The sequence below is a fragment of the Thalia democratica genome, chromosome 8 (assembly GCF_965202585.1).
Source record: "Thalia democratica chromosome 8, ktThaDemo2.hap1.1, whole genome shotgun sequence".
Classification (NCBI taxonomy): Eukaryota; Metazoa; Chordata; class Thaliacea; order Salpida; family Salpidae; genus Thalia; species Thalia democratica.
The window spans coordinates 42,844,709-42,866,155 of record NC_139172.1 but is presented as its reverse complement, the minus strand read 5'-3'; the positions used below and the strand labels follow the sequence as shown (position 1 = coordinate 42,866,155).

At 24.3% G+C, this 21,447-nt stretch overlaps 1 protein-coding gene across 1 annotated transcript; it reads left to right on the top strand.

The window, feature by feature from the left end:
• Positions 1–7,042: 7,042 nt before the first annotated feature.
• Positions 7,043–21,124, top strand: LOC145842416 (uncharacterized). Its single transcript, XM_082949854.1, has 14 exons — positions 7,043–7,116; positions 7,506–7,590; positions 8,497–8,691; positions 9,548–9,772; positions 10,429–10,529; positions 10,946–11,085; positions 12,963–13,000; positions 14,349–14,487; positions 14,772–14,849; positions 16,832–16,923; positions 17,756–17,873; positions 18,141–18,205; positions 18,682–18,848; positions 20,552–21,124. The coding sequence occupies exons 1-14, from the start codon at positions 7,085–7,087 to the stop codon at positions 20,649–20,651; spliced, it is 1,575 nt and encodes a 524-aa protein (XP_082805980.1). The 5' UTR covers positions 7,043–7,084; the 3' UTR covers positions 20,652–21,124.
• Positions 21,125–21,447: the final 323 nt, after the last annotated feature.

Sequence of the window (21,447 nt, the reverse complement as noted above, 5' to 3'; positions counted from 1 at the left end):
ACGAGACTGTAATAGGCTGTAGTCTGTAATCTGTACTAATTTTTAAACTACTTACTACCAGCTTTACTTTATTTGTAACAATTAAATTAATTCGTGAGAGACACATACACAAAAATACACACGTATTTTATCTTTTATTATAATAGCTAAAAAACCATTAATTTGTGTTTCATAAGAAGTATTTGCTACAGCTTAAAAGGCTTTTCAAATTAAATGTTTACTAGTTTTAATTTTACGCATAAAAATATCAACAAAAGATAACAAAAAAACAATATTTTTTATTCAACAAAAAATGGTTACTAAACATCATAATATAAATTTAAAACAGTGGAACATAAAAGTACTATCGATTTTGGTATGAGGTGTTATTCAATCAAATATTTTAATTCTAACTATGATTCTATGTAAAAGTTTACATCGTTAAAAACAGTACAAAGCTTCATCTGTTTGCTTAAGATAGAACGCTACACAATGCTAAGTATGAAAAATATATTACAATTTACTCTAATTTAAACTGTTAAAATTAAAGTACAAAGTATCCATTCAGATTGGCAAAAATAATTATATTACTGAAATTAGAGCCAATTGTAACTTTTGAACAAAAATTTTAAAAGTTCAAAAAACTGCAACTTGCGAGCTGAATGCAGTCATCAAATCAAAAATCTGCAACCCGTGAGATACTTTTTAGCTTAAAAAATACATTTTTATAGGCTCTAAAAAACCTTTTTGTAGTTTAATATTCACAATAATGCTCTCAACTTATTATGTTATCTTAATTATCCAATTTGTCTACAACTACTACTTTATTACTTTTTTTTAAACACAGTAAATTCATATTAATACGATGACTAACTGCAGCTTTTATAAGGTGCGCCACAAAAAAGACTGTCGATTCCTGAAGGATAAACATAATATGTGAGATTTTCAAGTTTGTAAATATTACTACAGCTAGTTAACATGTAAGTTGCTTTAAACTAATATAATTATTTTTTAGAAAATTGACAGATATACTTTTTATTCCAAATTTGTTTGTTAGGTTAAACAGTCGGTTTCATTTTGTTAAGCAGTTTTTAAGGTTTATAAGTATGTGTATGAGTAATATATTATTCAACTGTAAAACTATCTCAGTTATTATGAGTCAACCATTTCAAACCGCTTTATTGATTAGAGACAAAAAAAATAGTTATTAGAAAACGATTTTATTTGTTAACCAACACTGTTTTAAACAATATTAATCAAAATATAAAAAAAATATTCACAGCAAAATTTAGAAAAAATTAAATATAGATATATGTAAAAAGTATTCCTTTAACACAAAAGGTCTCGACAAAACTTATTTCGGAGACAGAATTAATATTAATTTTCTTCATAAAAAGGCAACGTCGTTTTACCCAACAGGGATCTTCAGACCTGCAAAATAAAAAAAATAAGACGATGGATAATATGATAAATACAGAAAAACAATTAATATAACCTAATTTAAAAAATTTACAAAAATCAATATGTTAATTTAACATTATTGTTAAAGTGAATAGAAAACAACAAAAATAACAAATATAAAATTTTTAAATATCAATATTTATACTTACAAGAATTGATATGTTTTATGCAGTTTGTTTTAGGTATAGCTCATAACAACACAAATCAAAAGTGGCATTTGACAAATAAAATTATCATAAAAATTAACAAACAAAAGTAAAAATAACAGCTATAAATAAGTTATGTTTTAAAGTAGACTTTTTTAAAGTGACTGCAGACAGGTGTAAAAAATTTTTTGTATTTAATTTAATTTCGTTTTTTGTCAGCAAGTGCTATCTAATTTTTTTCCAGATTGCAGGTTTTACAGATCTTACCTACATTCTATAGTACTCCAATCTTATGCATAATGTTGCATTCAAGTTTGTAGCATGTGTTATTGTTTTTTTAGTTTCCATATGTACTTGGAAAGTTCTGTTCCTTTGTTTTTCTATTCAAAAATAGATGGTATGGTACGCGCATATTAGTGACATTAGAAATGAAAAAAACTTTAAAAACATAACTTTTTAAGTTCATTAAGAAATTAAAAAACAATAACACATGCTACGAACTTAAATGGAACATTATGCATAATATTGGAGAACTGAAGAATGTAGGTAACATCTGTAAAACCTGCAATCTGGAAAATATTTGAGATGGCACTTGCTGACAAAAAACGATATTAAATTAAATACAAGAAATTTTTTACACCTGTCTGCAGTCACTTTAAAAAAGTCTACTTTAAAACATAACTTACTTATAGCTGTTATTTTTACTTTTGTTTGTAAAATTTTATAATAATTTTATTAGTTAAATGCCATTTTTGATTTGTGTTGTTAAGAGCTGTACCTAAAACTGCATAAAACATATCAATACTTGTAAGTATGAAGATTAATGTTTTAATTTATTTTTTGTTGACTTAATTGTTTTTTACTCACTTTAACAATAATGTTAAACTAACGTATTGATTATTGTAAATATGATTATTGTATAAATTCGATTATATTAATTGTTTATCACTATCCATGAAGTTATCGATCGTCTTACTTTTTATTTTGCAGGCCTGAAGATCTATGTTTGGTGAAACAACGTTGCCTTTGTATAAACAAAATTAATATCGAAATTAAATATAAAATTAAAAAGTGGTGGCAAATTGATATATAACAACAATTTTTGGGTTAGATAGTCTTAAGAGCAATAATAAAATAAATCGGCCATATTCAGTCTAAACTTGATATTTATTTTATTAGCGTTGGCAACCACTACTTGTTTTAATTTACCTTTATTATTGTTAGTCATCTGACAAAACAACTTTTTTTTCACCTTTTAAATAATTTACTGTTTAAACTATTTTACGATTTGGAACTGTTTGCACTTGATGGCCTTGCTGTTATCTAACCAAAAAATAACCAAGATTTAAAAAACAAAAAGAAAAAAATTAAAAAAAAATTAAAAGATATTTAGTTTTAAAATAACGATAGTAGTGGTGCAATTATATGCAACTTTCTAGACGTAATATTAGAACTTGCAATCAATGTACTTAAACAGTACAAAAAAAAAACACATAAATTAGATAAACTAATAAAAATTCCAATCATCTTAAATTATTTTTTTATAAAGCTACCGCAAATGACAGAAAGGTAGACTGACTAAGTTATCTAAAACCACAAATACTTTCGACGGTAATATATGCATGTACCTACACGCGTTGGACGAATCAAATTTTAAACACAAACTGACTTAAACGGAGGATTTTAAAAAACAGAATGGAAACAGATAAACAAATATAAATTACTTTAGTTCGCCAACTTGCGAATCATTAAAGACAATTGTATTTGAAATAATTTCTGGGTTAATAAACAAGAATTTTAAAAGAAACAACAGTCCAAACAGTTTAATAAATAAAAACAACTGCAAGTTGTCGCATAGTTTCATGAGTAGTATAGAATTTAAGGACATAAAAAAAATTTCGAACAATATAGAAAAAACTGAAAGTACTAACACAGAAAAAAAAGAGTTACCCTGCAATTGCAGAAGCAAAAACCTATGCAGAAACAAAAACAACCTCTCACCAAGAGCGTAATTTATAAAGCTACGGTGAAACAAAAAATAAATAAAGCAATTGGTAGGAAGCACTGGGGGACGTTTTAAAACAAGGTGGTGTGGCCATATTAGAGATTTGGAAGTCTTTAAAGAAAACGGCACCGAAATGTCGAAATATATTTGTAAATAAGAAATTAATATTGTTTACAACATTACATGGAACATTTTGCATCATTTCGGAGAAATAAGAAATCCACAGAGAATTTGCATGACCTGTATCTAAGAGAAGATGGAAATAGCGAACGCTGATAGGGCAACTTCATAAAATAAAAGGAACGAGTTAATATGTTCATGTGTTCATTTAAAAACCTTTGTTTTTAAACTTAAAAAAGTTTTATAAATACAATCCTTATTTTAACTTGAACAAGCAAAAAATAAAAACCGACAAAAGTTACCAAACTCAAAAATTCAAATTTATAACTCTGCTATATTTTCAAATTTTGTTATTAATAAAAGCAGTAGTTTGTCATAGTGATTTAGTGGTAAGAGTTTTTTTTGCAAATTTTACAAGCCTGCTAGTTGTAAAAATCTTTGTTTGTTAAAGTTTTGAAATTTAATGATTACTAAGTAGCTAACAGTTTTATAACTTTAGCATAAACTAAACTAACAATCTTATAGTTTTTCTTTATTGATAGTTTTAAACTACAATTTATTTTTGTTTGTTTTGTACACATAAATGCCAGATTTATTTAAAATTAAGCCTATTGTCTTTTTGCATGTTTATGTAAACTATTTTTTTATAATTTTAATATAAAGTTTTTAAAAAATTTTATTCAACTGATGATCTCGTTTGATTTATCTTAAACGAGTAAAAAAGTTGATAAAAAATAAAAATTTAAATTGATTCTCCTTATCATTAGGTCAAAAACTTTTATTGTGATGTATTAAGTAAAAAACACAAAAAAACAAAAACTTAAAAATTTACAAAATAGATATGTTGAAATAATTTTTTTGAAAAAATATTTTTTGATAAATAACCTATAATGCTTACTTTTCGTTAAATTATAAAATTTGTTTTGTTAATGGTTTTGCGTAAACTTTAACGTATTTGTATGCAGTTTAATTTTCCAAAAAAAGCATTTCAAAGACTTCATGACATGTATTTTACTCTAAACTTTTTATACCATACTTAATTTTAGTTAGGCAGTAGTTTTACTTATTCTGTTTTGTTTAATGGATTTCAAAATAATGTACGTGACAACTAGAACTACAATCCTTTAAATTAAATAAAAAAATAATAATTTGGCCTAAACTGAAAAAGTTATTTAATTTAGAAAACAATAAAAAATGCTCATGTCGGTCTAAGTAGTAAAATTAGATAACTTTAGAAAGTTCATAGATATCTAAAGCAGTTAGTAAGCTAGTATACAAACGGTTAATTTCAAACCTTCTATTAAACATGTCTTTATAAAATATTTAACTAGAAGAAAATCGTTAAAAAAATTATGATAATAATTTGTTTAGGTTTTAAAGTAAAAATCAATAGATATAGTTTAGAACAACTTAAACTTTTAGAATCAAATTCGAGTTGCCGTGCACCCACTTTTGTGTATATTGGCACAAATTATACGCCCTGAACAAAAACTTTATTTGGACTTAAGCCAAATTCAGCAGTTAAAACGGAAAGTGCAAACTTCAAAATAGTCATAACAGCAGAATGCTTAGAAGCTTGTGTTTGATATGAGGATATATATAAATAATTAAACACAATTTAATTCCAATTGATACTAAACATTGCACCTATCTTTAGATGGATGAATTCTATGTTTAATTATAATTTTAATATTAAACATTTGAATACTATTTCAGACATTTTTTGAAAACTTCAATAAACTCAGAGAGATTGTGAAGCCATCATTTAGACTCATATATTATAAGCCAACTCAGGCTATTTTTTAACTAGGCTAGTCTTGATGTTTTTTATAAGTCTTAGACTAGTTTTTTAACTTTTTTTTTTATTTGCTCAAAAATTGTGTATCTATTAAGTCCTAGTGTTATTGATCAAGTTTTATAGGTACTCACAAAGTTGCCAAAAATTAATTTAGGCAAAAAAAAAAAAACTAAACTTTTGACAACTAAATTTAAGCTTCAAAAATATTTTTATTTGTGCTCACAATAAATTTCAGTTTTCTTATAAACTCAGTACAACTATTTTTTGCTCACTCAGGCTGGCTTTTTTTGCCATAAAGAGTGGCAACCTTGATAATGTGTAATTATGAAAAGTGTATACATACTACTGAAGTCATAGTTCTTTTTTCACGGAACAAAATTAGACTGGACAAATAAAAATGCTTTTTGAAGCTTAAGTTTAGGTAATAGTTGAATTTTTAATGTATTAGTTACAACAATAAAAAACAAATGTATACTATACATTAAACAACAGGTTTGCAAAGTTTAAATTGTTTTTTTAAAGAATTTTGTTAGAGTTCTTTGGGTATATGCCTATACTTTTAAAAAGCAAATATAGGTGTTTTTTAGGTGCAGTTTGGATGTTGTAAAATTTCTAATAAAAAAGTTAAAAAAAACTGATGTATACTAGATTGCACATTCAACAAACAGGTCTGCAAAGTTTCAACTGTTTTTAGAAAGTATTGTTTACACATTCCACATTGAACAATCAATAGTACAAAATTTGTTTGAAATAATATAATAACCTAGAATTTAAAACTTGAAATAAAAAATTGGTGTTTTAAACAAAAATAAATAAATAAACAAGCTGGATTTTTGAACAGTTTTTAGATGTAAAATAATGAAATTTAGACTAGATACTAAATAACTACTATACATAAAAATGTATAAAACATAGAATTTTATATATCACAAACCACATTTAAAATAGCTTGACACTGTGTTTTCTGTACTTGAAGTTTTAAAAGCCCAAAGTAATTTTTTAAACTAAGTTTTATTTCCTACTGAAAAATAACAAGAAAATTTATACTTATAAAATCTGTTGAGGAAAATAAAATAACCTTAAAGAAATTCCTATAAAACTAGTGAACATCATATTTTAGCAGATTTTAGTTTTTCTAAAAACACTGCCTTAAATCTCCTATGGCCTTCACAACTTTTGTATAGTTTTTCTTATTTGCAGACAGTCAGAGGACTGTTCTAAATTTTTCTGATTTGAAGTTTAGTTGTGTTTTTATTTTTAATCGGGTCATCAATGTTACACATACAAAAATTTTCATTGTTAACAAGCTGTTGTAACTTTGCCATACAAAACTTTTTGTTTTCAACCAGAACCATCCTTGCATCAGAAGACTAAAAAGTAAATTTTATAAAATGGTCCATAAATTGTTTAAATTATAACAATAAGTAAAGTGATTCAAAGCGTTCCATTGTGTTTTTAAATAAATTTTAATCAATTTTTAGTATTTTACGTATTGAGTTTGTTTATTCTTTTAAACAGTACTCATATTTTTACAGAGGAGTTTTGTAAGTAGTTATTAATATTCAAACATTAAAAATGGAAGGATGTAAGTTTGAATTACCAAACAAGTTAGTTTTTTCTTTTGCTACTTTTAATATTAAAAAATATATTAAATATCAAAAAAAAAATTCAATTTATAACTTTTTTTTTTGCTTTATACAAATATTCCTTGCTTAATTAAAAGCCTTAGTACATATTTTTGCTATTGTTTACTAAAAGTGTTTTTTATAAAACTTTTATTGCTGTATGTTATCAAGTATCAAGCTGGTTTTTAACTTGTTGAAATTTGTTACAGTAATAAACATTTATTTGTACAACAATAAGTTCTAAAAATCATATTTTTTAGTTTTCTAAATATTTAAATACCCTTAAGTTATTTTGTTTCAAGTTTATGTTTGTTAGTAGTTTTTAATAAAAAACTTGATGTTTTTGTGGTTAAATTTTCTAATTTATGCAGTGACATAGATATGAAAATGTATGATAGAATATCTCAATTTGCTTCAAATGAAACTATTCATTCAAGACTTTCTTTTCTTGATCAGGTAAGTTATAAAGCTACATGTCATTAATTTGTAATTTTTATTTTTGCGATCTGATTTAGCTTGAATTTAGTTTTATACATTTATTTATTTTTTTTGTATTATCGAATTCGAGAACCGCTTACTGAACAAAGGTAAGGGTTAGGGGTAACAGTGATAGTGAAAAATAAATAAAAAATAAATAAAAAAAAATCAAAAAGAGTATAAAATAAATTAGTAAATAAAGAACATATAAAAAAAAATTGGGTGGATTTTGTTAGTATACCATTTCTCTTTTAAAGAAAAAGTTTCAATCATAGTTTTTACATCAAGGTAACTAATTTAAAATTGTGAGTTACTATTTTTTTAAGTTTGAAAATGTTATCAAAAGTTTAAAGCTAACAAAACAACTAAAGTTCCAGAGGTTTTTCTGAGAATTACTATTTTAGTATTGCAAGTTGTTAACTTAAAAAAAAAAATCAACTTTACTAATCAACATTTTCATGTTTATTCTAAGTTATACACTGGCTATTTAACTTTACTTACTGTTCTAACAAATGAAATATGCCGGTAAAACTATTTTTGATCAAAAACAAATAGCTGTAAAAGAGATATTTTACTCAATAGTAATTATCCGAATTTGGTTACCAAAAAGTATTATTCTGAATTTCATATTAGTTATTATACTTTTAGTCGTTATTCTAACATACAAAATGCATTTATTAGCTAATTTTTTGAACTATTTTAAATAAAAGTTGTAAATAATTCTTTTACCAACAATAGTAGTCAGTATCTAGTTTCCAATAACTTTTATACTGAGTCAGTTTCTTATTATTCATTTAACTTTTAGTCGGTATTCTAATGAAAAAGTGCATGTATTAGTAAATAGTTGTGTATTGTTTTAAGTGAAAGCTGTATTTAATTCGAAAGGAATTATCAGTATTCGGGTACCCTTCAGTGCAAACTGCAAGCAACAACTTGGATGCAATCAAGCTTGTCAATATTGTTCACGACCTGATACAAACATACCGGAAGTCGCTGAACCAGCAGATGCAAGCCAACGAGTGCAGAAGGTGCAGTGAGAGCGAAGTGATACGGTACCAACAACTCTACTACAACACACAGGTTAGTTGGATTGTTTTTATTTTGTTGTACATTTGTTTAGTAGTAATAGTAAAATAGTGAGAGTGAAGCTACTAGGTGTTAGCATATTATATTACACAGGTAAGTGTTTCATGATTTTATGGTTTTTACTACATACTTATGTTAGGGTAAGTGAGAGTGAAGTAATAAGGTTTCCACAGTTTTACTATAATACACAAGTTAGTTGATAAAATATTATTTTTTTATACTTATTTTAATATTGCATTATAATATTAAGTTAGAGAGAGCAAAGTTATAAGAATCAAGCAGCTTTAAATATTGAAAAAAGTTTGCTAAGTTTTTAGCATTGTTTTACATGATGTTTGTTATTTATAGTAATAAATCAATTGGAGTAAAGTGATTAGGTATAAGCAACTTTACTATAAGCCACAAGTTAGTTTGATTGAAGTTTAGTTATATACTTATAACATAACTTATTTGTTAATAATTCTTTATTTTTGTATAATTATTTGAGTTAATGTTAAATTACTGAGGACAAATTATAAAATACCTGAAAATGTACAAGATATTTTTAATGAGTAAAGTTACATGATAATACTTTATTTTAGCAGTAACATATTTATTGCAATTAGTTTATTTTAATTTACTAGTGCTATTTAATAAAATTCATTTAAAGCAAACCGTTTACTATAAACATTTATTGTCTTGATTTAATGTTGTTATAGTTTTTTTTATCAAATCTACATACACTAATTACTTATGTCTGTTTAAAAAACATTGTCTGTTAACATATTTTTAAATCATAAAATATGAAAACTCCTATAAGTCCTGTGTTAAACTAGAAAATGTAATTACTTAATTAATTTTAACCTTTTAGGAGAAATTGAAAAAGAAGGAGTCTGAACTGAAATCGAGGAATGTCATTGAGTCCAAGCTTCAGCAGCAAATCGACAGTTTGAAGAAGAAAATCAGGAATGAGCAGGAGAGGATGAGAAAGTTCATGCTGGAGGTGTTATCAAGGGACACCCAGTACAAACACGAGAAGAAGAAGCACAAACAGGAAACCCACAAGCTGCTGGAGAAACTTAACAAGTTGTTGCAGGTTTGATGTGTTCTTTGTATTTAGAAAATTTTGAAAATTAACAAGTTGTTGCAGGTTTGTTGTGTTGTTTGTATCTAGAAAATTTTGAAAATTAACAAGTTGTTGCTGGTTTGTTGTGTTATTTGTATCTAGAAAATTTTGAAAATTAACAAGTTGCTGCAGGTTTGTTGTGTTATTTGTATCTAGAAAATTTTGAAAATTAACAAGTTGTTGCTGGTTTGTTGTGTTATTTGTATCTAGAAAATTTTGAAAATTAACAAGTTGTTGCTGGTTTGTTGTGTTATTTGTATCTAGAAAATTTTGAAAATTAACAAGTTGTTGCTGGTTTGTTGTGTTATTTGTATCTAGAAAATTTTGAAAATTAACAAGTTGTTGCAGGTTTGATAAATGTGTTTTTGTGTTAACAGTTACAATATAGTTTTAAATCTAGTTAGTTGTAGTTCGTAAGTTGAAAGATAGTAGTTTACTAATATTTGTTTATATGAAGGTTATTTATAAGCTTAAAGTGTTTTATAATAAAACCGTTAAAAAAAACTCTTGTTTTTCAAAAAAAATTGTTAAATTATTTGTTTTAGATTGAAAATATGTAACAAATACAAGACACTTTCCCATTTTATATAATATTTTAAAAAGAAATAATTAAAAATAATTAACAGGACAAAAGAAAAGAGAACTACAACGGTTTTGAGATGCTGAACAGTTTACCAAGAAAGGACGGTAGTAGGGCTAAGTGGAACACTGAAACAACTAAAAAGAAGTTTGTAATGTTTTTATATTATTATTTTTTCGAAAACTGAAAAGGTTGAAAATAAATATATTTTCATGCATGATTTATTGTGAAACTATTAATGCAATTTTTCGTTACACATATGTATTAGCTCTTCAAAATTATAGATTTAAAAGTAATTCTCCCATAACTTAAGAACCTGAGAAATATGATAATGTTGTTTTAATTTATTACTTGAGTTTCTTAAAATTTTTCGTTGATTTGGATAAGATAAAAACTTAATGTTGGAAATTAAATGTTCCACTCATAAGTTTTCATAAAGTTTACACCAGAAAAGAAATGAACTTTACCAGTTGATTTATTGAAAGAAGAGACACATTATTTACTCATTATAATACTTCAAAAAAGTTAAAGTAATTTTTATTTAATAAAATTTTAATTCCCAGCAAAGAAAGTGAGATGTACCAGCTGATAATATCAAACATGGAAGATGCACAAATGATAATATTAAATGAAAATAACGACATGAGACAGCAAATTGTGCAAATACAACAGGAAGTCAACCACACTCTTTCCCACTGTAATGGTTTGCTGATAGTTTCATAAAATATTATTTTGGTATTTATTTATTTAAGGCACTTTTTTAAAAATCACCATTTCCCATTATAATGGTTTTTAGATCAATTAGTGTTGCTAGGTATTACTAAAGAAAAATACACTTGAAATTTTTTTCAAAGTGTATCTTTCTTGTTAGTAATAAATAAATTTAATAAACTATATTCAAAACTACTTCTAAATAATCATGTCTCATTGTGTTGTTCTATAAGATTTGTTGTTATAAAATCTCCATAAGTGTACCTAAAAATTCAGAAATGTTGTTTATTGTGATTTAGTATACTTTTGATACCAATTAATATTAACTTAATCCCTGAATTTAGGTGTGTTCGTGTCAGCTTTTACAAGAGTACATTATTTTAAGATTTACTAATAAATTGAAGTATTTTTTATTATTTTAACCTCACCTTTGTTATGTCTTTGTTGTTGTAAATATTTGTAGACAAATTATTAGTTTTACTGCTTTTATAAAAGTTAATACTTATAGGTCCTGCTTAAAAAGTACTAACAATTAGAAATACATCAAAATATATTTAATCTAAATTTTGTAAATATTTAAACTCTGGCTACTGAAAAAAGTCTTAGTATTTTTATGTAAAACTTATTTGCACAAAAAAAGGTTTAAAAAGTGCTTTAAGTCAGGCATTTTTTAGTAAGTAAAACATTTTTTTGTGTTACTAAAACACTAAATATAAGTAGTATGCTAAAGATATACGTATAACTGTGTATACTTTAAAGTTATTCCATTAAAATTTTTTCTAGTTGTTCCTTACTTTTTTGTAGTGGTCAATAGCTCAATTTGCATATGCTTTTAAATTTAATCTACTATAAATGTTTAATTGCTATCGAAGAATATTTGAAGTTAGTTATATTTGAAAATAAAAAATTAAATCTTAACTTTGTAATATTATTGAGTTATTTAAATGATGTATAATTTCTTAGTTTTTTTAAAATAGTTTTAAACGCTGATATTAAATGCTTGTTTTAGTAAAAAATTAAACTTTATAAAAAAGAAATGATCAAATTGAATGTTTATGGAGTCATTAAAGCAAAACATTTAAAAAGTATGATTTTTTTTAATGAAACATAATAAAACCATGATTTTATTAATACAATTACACCTTCATTGCAAATACTTTTTCATTTTTAATAGTTTTAAAGTTTAGGTTCAATGTGTTTATAATGTTTGACAACCATGTTTTTTTTTTACAAAATTCTCAAATAATTTTTTGTGATTTGTTGTTATTGAGCTATAGATTTTTGAAAACATGATGTTTTTATGAAAAAATCGTATGGTCAAAAAACGGTTACGTCAAATAAATATGGTTTGTGGGTTTTTCATGAAAATGAGTAAAAAACTTCCTTATGTAACAATGATAAAGTGTTTGTAAAAAACTTTGCAATAAACTTGTGGTTTTATATTTATGTTACATAATAAAGTAAATGACTTCAATAAAATTTATGAAGTTAATATTTTCTGTTTATGTGGTTAACCATGGAATATCTATCAAACTAGTTTTTTAAGTTTTTGCACAATAAACCATTTGTACACTAAAACCACAAGTTTATAGTCTGTTCAAGTCAGAAATTCCTGGTTAACCAATGTAATTTAGCAGCATTTTATTTATGTTGTTACATTATTATTAGAATAAAATAAAAATTACACAAAATTTAAAAGATTTGTCTTGAAGTTGAACCATGTATGCAAAACTGTTGTTAAATTGCTTGTTTTATTATCATTTTTGGTACAAACTAACATCTACTTATCTAACATTGGAGTTTATACAAAAAAAATGTAATAAACTCAGAAGATTTTTTTGAAATATCTAACCCATTTATTTTTAACAGACGAAAACCAAAACCCTACTCAGGATAAACTAAATACAGTAAGTTTTTAATACTATATTTGTAATTACTCAACTATATTTTTATATTTTTTTACAAATATCTACTTTAAAGTACCATGCTTTTTTTAGTTTCTTGTTGTATTTATTACTAAATTTTAGTTTTTTATTGTGTACGTTTATGTTTAAATAAAGTAAGCACGTAATTAAACAGTTTTTAAAATGATTTCAGTATTTGTTTAGTATTTAACACAAAAACATTTTATTTGGTAAATTATATTTGAACTACTTTTTTAAAATCAAGTTATCTTGTTATGTAACCATGCTTACAAATAAAACCAAACTATTTATTTAAAAATATATTTAAAAATTTATAACACCTTATTCTTCTTAAAAAGTATGTTTTCTTTAGTATAAAAAATTAGTTTTGAAAATTATACAATTTTTGCTTAGTAAAAATTTTTAATTACAAAACATAAAAATAATTATTTTTTAGTTTCTAATTTTTTTTTAGGTTTTAACATTAAACTTAAGTGTTTCATTATCATGAATTTATCTAACAAATTAAGCGACAAAGTACAGAAAATTTACATCTATATAATCGTTTTGAACAAAGCGTTGTTGAAACAAACTCATACAGAATACAAGAAAAGTGCCTCACTGCTAGACACAAATTAAAACGCTCAAAAGCTCTTATCGATTTATGATTTGTAGCGTTTCGTTTTTCGATTGTGCTTTAAACAAATATTATCTTAAACATCACCGCAAAATGAAAACATTTAATACATCGTAATAATTTTAATGGAATTATGAACACATGTTTGCATTTCGAGTCAATTAAGTTAGTTAGTTTTTACTTTAATGTGAGATTTGGTTTTGGACGATAAAAATTGCAGTTGTTTAAAAAACAGTTGTTTGAAATTCTTCAAATTTTTCGTAAAGTTTTGAATGCTTTTGTTTTATACATAAAATTGAAAAAAATTATACAGTAAGCTATCAACTTTTCGCTATAAATAATTTATTGACTGACTGATTCATTTGTAGTTTAGAGTCTCCTGTATAAAATTAAGTTTTATTATGTAAAATTTCTCTAGCGAATATTTAAGTTTACTAATGAAAGTTTTAGTTATTTTAAACAAAAAAAAAAACTGCCTACATTTATCTGGTTTCTAAATAAATTGAAAATTTTAAATAAGTTTTTGATGTTTTTATTTTGGTTAAATATATTCTTTGCAGTTTAGAAATTAAAAAATTATACTTCAAAAATAAAATAAAAACAAAAGTTATTTACTTTCAGTCTCTTAATTTAACAACAAGTTCTATTACTAACTGTTTTTTTATTTGTAAACTTAATCAAGATTTAAGTTTTCATTACATTAATATTTTACAGAAAAACAACTCTAGCGTTTGTGAGAAAAGAATAAAGAATCTTCCATACGACATGATCAAACAAGAAATAGACGAAAGTTTTATTTGTAAATTCACCGAACTGAAAAATTCTATTGAAAATCTTAAACAAAACAGAAAATGTATGTTAAATACAACATATAACAAAATACTTGGTGTTGAGAACTTGATTTTTTGTACTATATATTTACGAAGTTTAAAATAAAAAACACATAAAATGTATGTAAAAGTTTAACTTTCAAAGTATTATAAAATTAACTGATTAATCATATATCTTGTTAATTTTAAAACAAAACTCTGTATACAATGTTATTAAATATTTTAGTTCATGTAAAACGTTTTAAATTTTTCTGCAAAATTTGAGATCTAAATTTTTTAAATTTCTAATATTAAAAATTGAATACAGCAAAAAAAACTGGCAAAAGAAAAATGGACAAAATAGATAGAAAAGAAGACATTTTACAGAAAACGTATTCTATACCAGGTATACTTTCTGTAGTTTAATTTACTTAAATTGTAGTCCTGAAATATTTCCAGTATTAAACATAAGGTATTCTTTTTAGACAATTTTTACATTATCTTAACTATACCAAGTATTTTTATTAAGTTAATAAAGTTTAATTTTTAAAGTTCCGTTTAAAAAAAAGATTCATATTTAAAGTAAGTAAACAAAAGTATAAAACGTAAATTTCTGATGTCAAAAGTTACTCGAGTTATTAGATATGACACTTTTGTTTTAAGTAGAAAAGCAAAATGAAATATTCTCTTATTAAAAGTTGCTTAAACATATAACTTTAATACTTAATGTAAAAAGAAAAACATTCATACAATATGTTACTATTTGATCTTTTAGGTGTGTTGTGTATATTCAATTACAAGTTTATTTAACTTTTTGTTCTTTATTTAACTTCTTGTTCTGCGTTTTAGTTAATTTCGATTGTGCTTTGTCTTTTGCATTTCTTTATTCATTTATACTCAGACATATTTTAGTTTTTGGAAAAATTTTAACTTTATACAGACCGTTTTTAAATTTATTTTAACTATTTAAATTTTTATATAAAAAAACAAAGCAATTTATATGCCAATTTTAACTCTTAGTACGTTTAAACTGTTATTTTGTGTAGCTATAACTGTTGATTCAATTTTAGAAAAAAAATGTTTTTTTAGAATAAATTTTGCTTTTGTTAAAATAATTTTTAGATGTTTTGTTATCAATTAGAGCTTGTATTTACAATATTTTACAACAAAAACCCTGTGGAGCAGTAACACAATAAAAGTAATATTTAGTAAGAAAATTGAAATAATATTTTTTGTATAAAGTGTTAGTAAACAAGTGCTATAGAAATAAAATTTATAAATATTTTTGTCAATTGAAACTGGTATTTACGATAAACATAGTACAAAAGTGTTATAAGCCCTGTATTACAATAACACAATGAAAAACAGCGTTTTTTTCAAAATATTTGTATTATTACGTAACAATATACCAGCAGCTCACAGGGTTTTTGTTGTTTTTGTCTGAAATTAATTTTGTTTTTGTTGTGAGGCTTTTATTAACACTGTGTGAGTTACAATCATGAATAAAATTTTTCAAGTTGAAATTAAACAATGGTACATTGGAAATTTCATGCAAAAATTTCTGTGTTTTAACAATAAAATTAGATTTGAGTTTGTTATTGTTTTTGTTGATTTGTACTTATAACTTAAAGTTTCCCTGATAAAATATACTTTCTATTTTTACATTACTTAATAGAAATGATGATTTTAAGTAAGTGATTAGATCTTTAGTTTCATAGTAGTGCAAATTATTTGTTTTTATCTATATCATGAGTGACTTTTTAAATTAATAAGTTAAGTTTGTACAAAAAATTATGTATTAATCTACAGAAAATTCCCTTAAATTTTTTTAATTTATTTTCTCTTTTACTTAGCAAATTTCCAGACAAAATTATTCTCAGACTGATTATTTATTAATGATGTTTTGTTTTGTGTTTTACGTTGCTATGGTTTCTGTGTATATCGGTTGCTGTGCTTATCAGTTTGTGTGTATTTAAGTTGTCATGGTAGCTTTTAAAATGAGTTGCTATGGTTTCAAAACATGTTTATATTACATTTAAAAGCTTTCTGATTGACTATGATTACTTGGTTTAAAAAACTTTTATTTCTCTCTAAATTAAAAATTAAGTTATTTCTATAAGCATTTTCATTAACTAATTTTTAGAGAATTTGTTTAATAAGCAATTAAAAATTGAGACTTTTAACTAAGACTGATTTCAGACTATGAACTAAACTGAACTTTTCATATCAACTAGCACTTGTATTCAAGTTTAATGAATCAAAAGAGTTAGTGTGAAAAGACACCATGAAAACATGCTAAATTATATTCTTAATTTTTTTCAAAAGAGCGATTAATTTTGCTTTAGTATGTAATTCATTAACTTTATAACCTAGTATTGTCTTTTACAGAAAAGTTCAACAACAACTTAATTAAGAAGCAGCAGCTTTCGATATTGAACGAAAAATCAAAACTAGAAAGTCAAAGAATTCAAAATGAATTTGTTAGTTATTACTTAATGTTTAAATAAACATTAATTCTAATGATCATAAGTTTTAAATATTTTTGAATGTTTTTCAATTGTAACTAAAATTATTATTCGTCTAGAATTATTGTTTACACAACCAATAAAGCAATAATGACTACACTTGATGTAATTTTGAATATAATTGAAGTAGTTTTGTATTGTAATTGAAAATAATCAAGGGCTAAACAACAAAGAACTATAAAAGTGCAGACCACTTATCATTATAATCACAAAAAAGTTTTTATTTAAAAACCCATGACCTTTTCTGTTTAACTAGTATTGTTTTGTTCAAATCTTTAAAACAATTAAAATCATAAAACTTGATTTTGATTTAGCAGTTGTGAAATTTATTAGGATTAAGTTTTCATTGTAGTATTTTCAAAATTTGTTATTGCTTTATTCAATAAACTCAATAAAATGTTCTAATTAACAATTACATTTTTAATTTGAACTTTAATAAGGTTTTGTGCTGCTTTTATAAGTAAAGGTAACACTTCAGTTTTTTATTACTTTAATTTATTTTTGTTTTGTTTAATTTCTAAATTTATTGAAAGTATCTTTATACGCAAAATTTGTTTTCTGTCCTGTGTTTTATCTAGCAACGACAAATCAATAAGTGATATTTTTAAAGTACATTCTGAGTTTGTAAACACTTTTATTTAAAGTTAGTTTTTATAGATAAAAGTGCATTTTCTAAATCAAAAAAAGTATTAACTACATTATAGTTAAAGTTATATATTCAAATTTGTTTACATGTTTTAGTTTACTCATAATAGTTACTAATTGTTAGAAAAATATTTTTCTACAGAAGAAAAGCTTGTACGAAGATAAGTTGAACAAATTAAGAAAAGAAGAAAACAAATTTGAAGTGAACAAAAAAAATTGGCTCAAAAATCAGTTCTACCAAGATGAATTATTTTTCAAAGGTAGTTGTTTAAACACTTGTAGCTGAATAAATATTAACACTAATTGAAACTAAAGTAACAATAAGTTTTGTACTTCTAAAAAAAACTTTTCAAGTTCTGGTTAGAATAGTATTTTAAACTCAAAGAAGAAAGTATTTTTGACTTTTAAAAATCTAAAGTTGTTCAAAACACCATTTAAAAGTTTTCATGAGTTTTACTGCATGATAAAATGTTAAATTTTGTCTTCGTATAAAAAAATGCTTTTATTAACTTTGACAATATTTTTAGAAAATTCAGACGAAAAAGAAGATAAAATTGAGCAAGATAATTCAATAAGTGAAATTTATATTCAAGTATGCTTTTTAATTAACATAATTAAGTTAAGATACATGTTATAAATAGTCATAAAATAAATTCAAGCATTTTATAATAAAAATCCTACTAAAACAAGTTCACTGGAATATATAATGATAACCAATTTAAACAGTACTCTTTCTTTATTATAGCTGTTGTATACATATTTGTAAATTTGAAGCTTAAAAGAATTTTCTTCTTTTTTTTGTTTGAAAAGTATTTGAATATTTTACGCTAAAAGCTCTATATTTAAACTTGAATCAAAAGTTTTGGTAGAACAAGTTAGTGTTTTCAAACCTTTTCAACAAAAGTAAAGAGCTTTTGCAATTTTATTAAAACATAGAACTAATTAAATTAAAGATTTTGTTATTGATACTTTTTTGCTTTACATTTTCTTTGTGAGTCTAATTTATATTCTTAAGTAGTGAAGTTATATTTTTAATTTGCTGTAAAACTAACATTTTTTATAAAACAGTCAACAAGATCTTTTTCTTCGGAAGACCTCACCTCTGAATGTTCCGAAATATCTGAGCATTGCCCCAAAACTCCTGAAAGTCCTGATAATTCAGATACTGATGATTCGTTCTGTTCGAATGCCACTTATTCGATCGGAAACATCCCTCAAAACCTCAATAATTCCAAGTAGTTACAACTAACAGCAACTTACTTTATAAGTGCAAAATGAGTTATTTTATAAAATTTATTGTCTGTTATTTTTTAAAGTGTTTTTTGTTCAAATAATTTTACAAAATAGGTTTCGTTTATTTGTTGTATCATGGTTTCCATTTAGCAAGGGTAATTTTTCTGGTGATGTTATAAAAAAAAAAAATTTCTGACTTTGTAGCAATAGATTATGTGTTTAAAACATACGGAATCACGAGGGTTGTTTTTTACAATTTGTTTTCCTGATAGAAAAGACAATTACGTTCTAAACCAGTGTTTCTCTTAATCTAGTGTGCACACTTAAAGAAACACTGTTCTTAACAACAACAAAAAAAAGTTATATTGTGTACAAAAAAAGTTGAACTTTGTATATTAATTTAGTTGTATAATTATTGTACAACTAAAGTTCGTTTGAATTAACCAAATAAAAATATTAAAAACTTTAGACATTTAGCTAATTTTTAAAATTATAAATAAACTTTTGTTTTTGAAAACTTAAGTTGAGTTGCAACGTATCTATTTTTGAACAAGTTGCATGTAAAAATTCCAATTTGAATTGAAAAATTTGGAAAAATTATAAATAATTCAAATGTACGTCAAGTTTAAGTTTAAATAATAATTTCAAATTGTGCTCGTCTCACGTATGTTATACATGGAAAATTTCCAGAAAATTTACATGAAAATTTTATTGGTTTATTATAAGCATACATGCATTGGTGTTTCGACTCAATAAAAGTTTACTTGATTAAATACTTCATGCATTTTCAAAGTTTCCACTTTGATATGTTGTTTTATTACACCCATAAAACTTACAGTTCAATCAACTCTAAAAATAAAGTGAAATAAATTTACTACAGATTAAAGCTTTCTACAAGGCTGTAACAAGACAATATAGTTCAAAATAGGTTTTGTTTTTTACTTTCACTCGAGTGAAAAGAGTATAATGATTTATGTTTGTATCCAGTTTTTGTTTAAAAAAATGCTTTAATTAACAAGTAAAGTTTTGTTAAGAGTAAACTCATTATTGTTATAATTATTTCAAAAACACTTGTAACTACGCAAAACATACAAAACTATTATATAAAAAACATACATTACTATTATATAAAAACGTACAATAAATGAGTTTTTCAGAATCGAAGTATTTCAAAGTAAACCATAAAATTCAATTAGTTTAATATAATCCATCCTTAACCAAAGTTTTTATTTTATTTCATCTACAAATTTTTTATATAATATAAAATCCATCCTAAACAAGAGTCTTTATTTATTTCATCAACAAAGCCATAAATAGCTTGATATTGTGTATTAAATGCTAAGTTAATTAAGTTTACCATCCCAATAGCAGCTGTTGTTACTAAAGATTAATTTGTTTTCATTATTTTGATTGACGTGCCTATAATAACTTGTCTGTATAACTATATTGTAGCTAAAAGATGTTTTTTTTACGAGTATGTTGGCCTTTTTACTTGATGTATTTTTCTTAATATCCAGCAGGACAACTTTAAAAGTTTTTTGTAAAAAATACTATTATACAACTTAATATCTTAAAAGAACTATTGTAATTGTTTGTATTTAAATTTTATTCGTTGTTAAGCATAATAGCTTGATTTCTTAGTTAAATCTATTTTAACCAAATATTTGATAAAACCTTTTTTCGTATTGATAAAATTTTCATACAGATTGGACAGCCTAGCCTCAAGAATAAGCCAGTTGAGCTACAACACTGAAAAGTACGAGGCAAAACCCAGTAGCGGCAACAACTCAAAAACTAAGTACTGATCTACAGTCAAAACTGAAGTTTGAATTAGTTTCGGCCCTGTTTCAACTTAGGTGGTTTTTGTGACATCATACTAGTGTTTTTATTCGCACTGTTGGGCATTTGTCAAAACTGTTATTATTTATTTAAAAAAATTTTGTTCCATGATGCAAAAGCAATAAGAATTTAGTTCACTCAAAAATTTTTGTTTTATGAATTTAATGCCTGTGAAAATACAATTTTCTGTTTTTTTCAGATAAATAACTGAAATTTAAGTCTTTAATCCATGAGCACTGTAAAAATATGATTTAAAATGAGTGTTTTGATAAATGTGCAAAAATATAGCTTTAATGGTATAAGTATTTAGTTTTTTATACAAAAACAGTTTTTGATTGTTGTTACAATTATTTTAGTTCTACTACATTAACCAATCCAATAACTTGATACCAAAAACAAGTGCTTTTTTATATTCTTCTAGCTGAATATAAATTTTTATAGAGACTGCAATATAATTTTATAGCAAAATTATTTTTATTTTGTTAATTATCGAATAACTCGTTTGATTTTGAATTTAAAAAAAAAAGTTAACTAAACTTTTGTATTTGAGAATTTGTTTGAAATACAATCCAAAAACTGTTTATCGAATATTTTATTTATCATGAAAAAATCAATAACAATTGTATTGCATAACTAAACTTGTTTCTTATTTAAGAACTCAGTTTATACTTTGTTTTTGTTTTTTTGAAACAAATTTAACCTTAATTTAAGGTAAACATAATTTTTTTAGTTGGGTTAAAATACAATTATTACTACAAAGTA

Bases quoted from the DNA above. Each gene is read 5' to 3' on its own strand.
- LOC145842416 (XM_082949854.1), top strand. From the start codon at position 7,085: ATGGAAGGATGTAAGTTTGAATTACCAAACAA. The intron at 11,086-12,962 runs GTTTGCTGATAG...TATTTTTAACAG, and splicing joins CACTCTTTCCCACTGTAATG to ACGAAAACCAAAACCCTACT. The intron at 16,924-17,755 runs GTTAGTTATTAC...ATTTTTCTACAG, and splicing joins AAAGAATTCAAAATGAATTT to AAGAAAAGCTTGTACGAAGA.